The sequence below is a fragment of the Triturus cristatus genome, chromosome 6 (assembly GCF_964204655.1).
Source record: "Triturus cristatus chromosome 6, aTriCri1.1, whole genome shotgun sequence".
Classification (NCBI taxonomy): domain Eukaryota; kingdom Metazoa; phylum Chordata; class Amphibia; order Caudata; family Salamandridae; genus Triturus; species Triturus cristatus.
Window position 1 is genome coordinate 1,068,271,241 of NC_140589.1, and position 8,530 is coordinate 1,068,279,770.

The 8,530-nt window shown below is 47.3% G+C and overlaps 1 protein-coding gene across 16 annotated transcripts in view; it reads right to left on the reverse strand.

The window, feature by feature from the left end:
- The window catches only part of AFDN (afadin, adherens junction formation factor), a 1,598,291-nt gene extending 1,593,694 nt beyond the window's left edge, over positions 1-4,597 (reverse strand). For 10 of the 16 annotated variants that reach the window (XM_085611917.1, XM_085611910.1, XM_085611908.1 and 7 more), the window contains exon 1: positions 4,105-4,597. In XM_085611917.1, the coding sequence (XP_085468043.1) occupies positions 4,105-4,206 (102 nt within the window). In that variant the 5' untranslated portion in view covers positions 4,207-4,597. The remainder of the gene's footprint in view (positions 1-4,104) is intronic. The other 6 variants (XM_085611916.1, XM_085611915.1, XM_085611918.1 and 3 more) reach the window with 1 other exon arrangement.
- Between the last annotated feature and the right edge of the window lie 3,933 nt (positions 4,598-8,530).

Consider the following 8,530-nt stretch of genomic DNA (forward strand, 5'->3'; position numbering starts at 1 on the left):
AAATTGAAAGCAAGTTATTGAGGTTCTGAGAAAGACCTCTTCATTGTGTTGGAAAATAAAATACAGCTTTGGACTTTTGCCCTCAGTCAGTTAGAGAAGTACTGAGCCCTGTGTCAGCGTTCTCGTGAATTTGAGGGCGAAAATCATTGAACGTGAGCGGCGCCCGTACGGGCGCAGTGAAGTTCGCGCAATAAGGTATGAGCTGGACTTCAGGAATGGGCACCATCTTGCTCTCTGCAACCTGTTAACAAGTGGATGCCTGCATGTTTTTGCTGTCCGTTCCCCCGGGACACAAGCAGGCATCCACTTCTGTCAGGACAGGTGATCGCAGCTAAAAGACAGAAGTGGATGCCTGCTTGTGCCCTGGGGGAACTGACAGCAAAAATAAAAGCAAAGCACACGCGAAGCAGCATTTTAGTTGCTATGACAACGAAAGCTTCGTAAGATGGCGTTGGACTGTCCACAGTCCGACGGACAAGCGCATGCTGTCTGCTATGGACAAATGGCAAGAGCAGCCATGTTTGTCCATGCAGACGCATGCACGCAAGCTTTTGCAGAATCGATTCCAAAAGGTACTCGCAATAGCGAGCTCAGCGCACGCGCTGCTTTCGCTAAGCGAGAACTTAAAAGAGTTCGTTTTCACAGGAAAAATGTGATGTGTCTAAGCTGCGTTTTGGGCCATTTCCTGTCGGGAGTACTAGGCCTACCCACACAAGTGAGGTACTACTTTTATCGAGAGACTTCGAGAAACACAAAAGAGTAGAACAAGTGTTATTACTATTTGTCTTTCTATGCATTTCTGCCTTCCAAATGTAAAAGTCTGTAAAAAATAAGTCATTTTGAACAGCACCCTCTAATTTACCTGCTAATACGGGTTCCCACAAATTCAGAGAGGCACAAATAACCACTGCTTCTAAACTCCGTATCTTGTCCCAATTTCAGAAATACATGGGTTTCCTCGATACCGATTTTTCACACTTTATATTTAACCAAATAAATTACTGTATGCCCGGTAGACAATGAAAAAACATTGCAAGGTGCAACTCGGTTATTGGATCTGGGTACCTCTGGTTCTTGGTGAACCTACAAGCCTCATATAACCTCGCAACCAAAAGGGTCCCGCGGACATAACAGTATATAGCTTTCAAAAATCTACCATAGATGAAAGATGTTACAGGTAAAAATGTAGGCACCAATGGCTGTCTTTTTCAACTAAATTTCAATATTCTTTTATTTCAACTGTTACTTTCCATAGGAAAACCTTGAAGGATCACACAAATCACCCTTGCTGAATTCAGAATTGTGTCTACTTTTCAGAAACGTATAGCTTTCCGGGATCCATTACTGGTTTCACACTCATTTCTACCACCAACTGGAAGGAGGTTGGAAATAGGAAAAATAGGCTATGTCCCAGTAAAATGTCAAAACTGTGTAGAAAATGGTGGTTTTCTGACAAAAGTCTGCCTGTTCCTGAAAGCTAGGAAGACAGTGATTTTCGTACGACAAACCCTTTGCTGATACCATTTGCAGGGAAGAAACCAGCCGCTTTCCTCTGCAGCACTTTTGTCCCATTTCCCCCCCCCCCCCAAAAAAAAAAACAAGTTTAGCTGCATTTTGCCTAATTTCTCAATCCCTTCCAGGCAAATCCACAAAAGCCTTCTACCTTTAGAATCCTCAGGATGTTGGAAGAAAAGGATGCAAATTTGGGGGGGGGGGGGAGGATACCAAACCACCCCAAATAGTCAAAAGAGGGCACGGCGGGGGGACCTGACAGCGAAAGAGTTAAGGGGTGCATCGAACAATGGAAAACTACATGCAACCAAACATTCAATAACAACTGGTTTAATTGTGAAGTTTAACCTCGGAATAAATCTATTTAGAAAAGCAATTAATTTGGGTAACACTGTTCAAGAGGGGCAAAAGGGACGTTGGTGCTCAAGATGACTCAACTATCTCTACTGATATTGGAGTAATCAACAACACATCGTTCTCGCTTATGTAGAGTACGTACGACGTACACAACAAATGTCACCAGGTCGTATAGCACAGCACTATTTTTTTTTACCCTGTCCTACTTTTGGCATATAATTCGGGCAAAACGGGCAACCACATCAAATCCAAATATAAAATAAAATAACCATTTTCGTTATTCTTACAAATAATTATTAACTTAACTCACACAAATGTGCAGTAATAACGTGGCACTGTTTATGCTGCAAGTGCAATGGTGGTGTGTGCTGCTGCTACTACTACTACTCGAAAAACAATGTGGTAACTTCCTTAACAGAGAAGTGTGAAAACGGCTAAGAAAATCAGAACATAAAGATCGTTTTGGGCCGCCACCTGCAGGATACATGGAGTGTGTGAAATTTTGAACGTGACCCACAAACTCTTTTTTCCATGTCCCCAACTCGTTCGTGTTCACTTCACGTAACGAATAAACTGTAAATTAACCGCTTTCTTTTTTCTATTAAATAGTTTTATCGTACAAGATTTAATGAGATAGGGTTTCAAAAGTTGCTTATACGTAATGTAATAATTATTTCAATGTTTTGACAGCCCACTGCCAAGTTGGTATTCCATAAAGTACGGCATACGCCTGTGGAGTGAGGGTGTTGTCCATGCCAGTACACATCAAGGTATTTCCAAAAAGGCAGCTTTTTGTTAGAGCAACCTTCAGTTAGGGTCAAGCCGCAGTGGCCGTTTCACAGAACACAGGAGCAGTCTCCGCCCCAACCAGGGCCTGTTACACTCAGGGCCAGGAATCCGACCCACCTTCTGCCGGAGCCTGGACGCGAGAGGCCCCAACCCTGGGCGGCATCGGTGAAACTCGCAGGCAACCAGGCCCTTTTCTGACAACACCCACGGGTATCGGTGGTGCAGAAACGTAACCAATTCTGAGCTTTCCATCTGAGCGATGGATGTCAAATACGTGCAGGGGTTTTATTAATCCAGGACTGGTGACTTGGGAGTCCACGAAACCTCCACAAGTAGGCCATAACAAACACAGCTACAGTTTACTATTACTACTTACTAAAGAGGCTTATAAGGACGGGATTGCATTGAAAGCGACCACACAAGCACAAAAATAGACGCATAACTCCCCACATCTACACCATATAGAAACCAGTAGGGAACAAATTCCGCACAATGCCAGCCTTTTCTTACATCCACTCCCGCCACGCTTAAATAGGTTCTGTTGTCGCAGGTTATCCGTAATGTAAGAATAAAGTTTCAAGTGCAAAAGGGCACGTGTGGATGAGGACAGCGAAGAGAATAAACCAGATCGGGCAAAATGAGATGGGTTGTCAAAAGGATGCATCGGGATAAAACGACCTGCTTGTGGCGTTGCAGTCCACGGGGTTCCTAGCATGGGAGTTAAAGATCGGTCAGAAGGTAAATGGGTTTTCATGGATAGGAGGGCAAAAGGGATACCTCAGTTAAAAAGGTTGACATTTACCTTGGAAGTGTGGCGAAAGAGGCCTACTGGCTTGAGTGCGAAACAATATTGCATTCAGGCGGGAGTGAAGAGACTCTTTTTGGGTAGAACTGTCATATCACATTGGACTGGACCTCTTTGGGAAATGAACCCCATTAGATGTGGGGTAGCTAATCCCAATTAAGCGGAGGGTTATACAAAGCGGAAGTAGTAGATTCCCTGGGGCGGGAAGTATGGGTGAAGAGGCTCTTTTGGGGTAGAACTGTCATATCATTCATTGGATTGGACCTCTTTGGAAAATAGACCCCATTAGGTGTGGGGTAGCTGATCCCAATTGAGCGGAGGGTTATACAAAGCGGAAGTAGTAGATTCCCTGGGGCGGGAAGTATGGTAGGGTGGGTGTTTCGCAAACGCTGTAGGGTTAGGGGTAGGTAAGACGTGTGAAGTAGGTCCTTGGATGTAGTGACTGTTGCGTTCTAATTGTAGTGTCAGGTGTCCAGGAATTACCTGGAAAAGATTGCAGTGGATCGCTAAGGTACAGTGGATCTTTGGCTGCAGCTGATCCCCCTATGCACTTGATCGCCATGTGCAGTGTCTGTATTGGATTGTATTGTGCAGCCAGTCCCGGGTGCAGCTGATCTCTGGGAATGGGGCTTGTTACATACCTCAGTAGGTTGGCTGATTTCGAACAGGTCCAACCGGTTGTTATTCCAGTGGTCGATGATCTCGGCCAGTTTCCTGCGCTCTTCCTCGCGACTTCCCGACATGCTGCTGCGGCTCTACCCCAGAGACCGCCACAAAAATCCAAGCTCTGAAACCAACGGTAGGAGGAGCTCAGGAGACCTCGCACCGGCTTCCTCAAATGTCGGGCTGCCTGTGCCAAAGCTCTCAGTTCTACCCGGAGCTCCAGTTCAGGGCTGGCTATCCTCGCCGTGTTCCTCTCCCTGTCACTCCTCTCTTACACCTATTCTTAACATCTCCCTACAATATTTTTTGCAACCCGTCGTGGACGCCTATCTGTACACTGTGTTCGTTTTTCCGAATCTCGCTGCACTAGGTCGACCGACGCCGTGCACAGGTTTCGCCTCCTCCCTGACGCACACATACGGACCGGCTACGCACCCTAGTCCGTACACAACAGCGACAGCGTCTGCGGGAATATGGATAGACATAGAGAGGAGACAATTAACAAGTGGCGACAATAGGAACTCTGGGAAGGAATAGTGGTGGCCATTATGGAAAGGTGAAACTGTTAACTTTGGAGTCCCAATAACAAAGGAAAAGAAGTATTGAACCGGGAGACCATTACATTTTGAAGCCTCTAAACACCAATAGCACGGTTTGGATTTAAGAAATATTTCAGCACAAAAATTTGAAGGTAAACATGGCAAAAAACAAACAATTTTTTATATTCAGAGCCTACGGATAAACAGTGTTGTAGGTAGACAAGGAAGAAACAGGATACGATCCACGATGTCCTTGAACAGAGTTTTATTGTAATATATTTATGGAGCCCACCCACAAGTGTCCCTACAGCTCTGTGCAATTGCAACAACTGCCTAGAACAAGCATTTGCAATGCAATCGGTCTCGCCTTTGGGAGCTTGTATGTATTTACCTATGCAGCACATTATCGTGGGTACAGCTTGTGCACGGAGTAGTGAAAGGGTGCAGTACCACAGGTGTCTGCTGTGTTCTAAATGTTTTACTGTGTATATTATGGCACCAGACCTCCCGTGGATCCTCTGTTTATTTGTGAAACCTTGCTTCAATTCTATCTTCTCCTCTGCGCTTCTGGAGCTTTTGTCCAGTTGAGCTGGAGCGGAAGGAAGGTCAGCTATCCTGTGGTTGTAATGGTGTTCCTATTCATGCAAATAAATACGTTTTATTGCACCATTTTGTTATATCCCCACTGTGATATTTAATGTTATCCAGCCTAGTTGTCTCCTAGCTGCTCAGCCAGAGTGAGAGATGGTAACGGAATGTTGGTGTGACTGTGATGAATGGAATGCCTGGGTGCCTGTGTGGATGAGTGGTGACAGTTGGAGATGGGCTGAGCAGCTGGGCAGGCTGCTCCTGGTGGGGCTGGTACATGGCTGGTACTTGACCAGAGCTGGCTGGACTAAGAAAGAGTTTAACTGGACATGGAACCAATAAAGAAGACTTGGAAATACTACAAGTCTACAGTGGTGTCACGGTCTAGTTGCCCGGCAACCACGTGACCAGTCGCGGTGCCTGACGGGATAGCGCGAGGGCGCACATTCAGTAACGGGGCACTGAGAGGAATGTATGCAGGGCTCTCCCTCTCCATAATAAACCCAAGTTGAACAGCATTTGCAGCCTCCGTGTCTTCTTGCGGGAACACCAAATACATTACAGCTTGGCGACGAGCTGGAACGGATCCCGCTGTATTCACCTGCTCGATGCGCCCCGCCGCAACGCACAGGTTCTGCACGACGGAGAGGGAGAGCAGTGACATCGGAACTGTCGGCCAGCCCCCTGCAGCGCATCGAGAGCGGCGCCATGGGAGCAGACGACCAGCACGGTCCATGGCCAGACCGCCAGATGCGCTTTAATCCTGGCCTCCCGAGCATCCAGTACTAGAGGTACCATCCAGTCCTAGAGGTACGCTACCAGCGCGTTTAAAAGCGCGCTCTCTCACCTACTCCTCCCCGAGACCATTACTTCTCAGCGACTACTAGAGGTGCTCCTGGCGGCCATCTTACGTACCTGAGTGAAGGCCTGCACACGCATGGTGCTCTAGGCAGATCCTATAGCCACTGCACAAGCACCGTCTACGAAACGGACTACTTCCCTGCCTCCAAGCCACTTCTTACTACAGCATGTCCTGCGCATAGCATCACAGTGACACGCACACTTACTTCATCCAGGTGGTCACCCTCCAAGCTTCGCCCACACTTGCCAGTGGAGGGTTCAAGTTGCCCATTGGCAAACATTACGGTCCTCTGTTTCTGTCAGGAACCCATCTGCATAAGCTGGAACAGTATCCAGGTGCTACTCTCCACTCACTCCTGCCGCTGGATACGGCGGACTGCTGCGCATTCCCTGTTTGATGGTCTTCCCTTGCGGGGGCATTCTACTCCATCACAATGTGTGCCCAAACTTTCTCCCTAACAAATCCAGTGCCATTCCTCCCGAAGCCAGGGAAACCGGCCATGAAATGGGCTTATTGGAAGGGGTACTTCCTCAACTACTTATCTGCCCTGGAAGATGAAGGGGAGGAAATGTTCTCCAGCAAACGCAGAAAGAAAATACTGTTGCACAATCTAGGGCCTGAAGGGCTGAGAGTGTACGAGAACATGGTGAAGAAACCGAGAGGTGCGACGGATACAGATCTGTTCCATCACGCTTTAGACGATCTAGACAGTCATTATCAACCCGTTATTTGTACCGCCATAGACAGATAAAAAAATTTCCAGAGGAAATAAAGGACACAGAGACAGTGGAGGACTATGTTGCAGCGCTAAAAAAACTGGTAGTAAATTGTACATTTGGCCCTCTTCATGATGATTTAGTGCGTGATCAGATAAAAATGCACACTGTCAACACTAATGTACAAGAAAAGTTGTGGGTGAGTGGGGAGGCGCCCCTTCATGAAATCATAGCGGTCGTTAAAAAGACCGAACTGTTCAAAAGGTGTGCTGAGGCGGCTTAGAAGGACGGCAAAAGTAAACCCACAGTGTGCAAAGTGAGCGACAAAAAGGTTTCCAATGACAAGCCTGCCCCCACTGCAGGGTACAGGAATAGCAGAAGGCCCACAAGAACCTCTGCAGGGCCCGCTAGACCTCCTCCCGAGATGAAAGGTTCTTGCTACAGGTGCGGCAGCCAGACGCACATGGCCAATGACAAACAATGCCCTGCCTTCCATGTAAAATGCTCCTTTTGCGGGGTGGTGGGACATTTTGTCAAAGTCTGCAGAAGGAGACCTAGCAGTACCTCTGTCAAATGCGTCATGTATGATTCGGAACCTGATGTGGGGGAGGGCGATGGTGACGATGATTGTATTTTATGCATTGATGAACAAGTGTTGGGCATAGATTGCAGTGCAAGAAAAAACCATCCTGTTTATTGACCATTGGGGGAGTCCAGATATCCATGGTAGCAGACTCAGGGTCCCCGTTCCTGATCATACAAAGGGAGATCTGGGACAGGGATTTTGCCGACACCATAGGGCACCACCTACTCCCTACAGACGTACATCCCATCACCTTCACAGGGGAAAGGATCCCGATGGTTGGGTTCAGACAACTAAAATTCGAATTCAAGGGAAGGGAGACCACAGGCAAACTGTACGTGGCAGAAAAAGGACCTTCAGTCCTCGGATGGGCCAACTAAGGAGCATTAGGCATCCAATTCAATCCTAGCGGAGAAACACAAGTGCTCATGACAGACAACCCTCCCAGACCAGATGTAGCCAACCTGCGAAAATAATTCCCAGATGTCTTTGGTGGAACCATTGGGCAACTATCAAGGTTCACACACAAGATAATGCTAAAAGATGGTGCCGTCCCTGTCAGCCACAAAGTACGAAACATCCCTTTCAACTGTAGAGAGGCCGTGCAGCATGAATTGCAATGCCTGGAAGACAACGGCATCATGGAACCCATCGAAAGCGCCGAATGGTTGGCGCCCTTGATTGTGGCACGGAAACCAAACGGGAAGGTGCGCCTTTGCATAGACATCAGAGAATTGAATAAAAACATACTAGTGGACAAATTACCGCTGCCAAGAATCAACAAATTGTTAGCCCAAACCAAAGGAATCAAGTGGTTCTCCACAATAGACCTCACGGTGGCGTATCATCAAATCTTGCTCCACCCCTCATGCAGGAAGCTGACCTCCTTCATCACTCCATTCGGCTGCTACCGATTTCGGCGACTGCCATTCAGTCTGGCATCAGCCGCAACGGTATTTCAGAAACTGATGCACAAGCTATTCAAAGACAGCAGTGACGTTTTATATTTCCAGGATGACATACTCGTCATGGGAAAAACCAAAACGGAGCATCATGCCAAGCTTCGAGCAGTCTTAAGGACACCCGTAAGCGAACGGCCTCACGGCAGAATTGGAG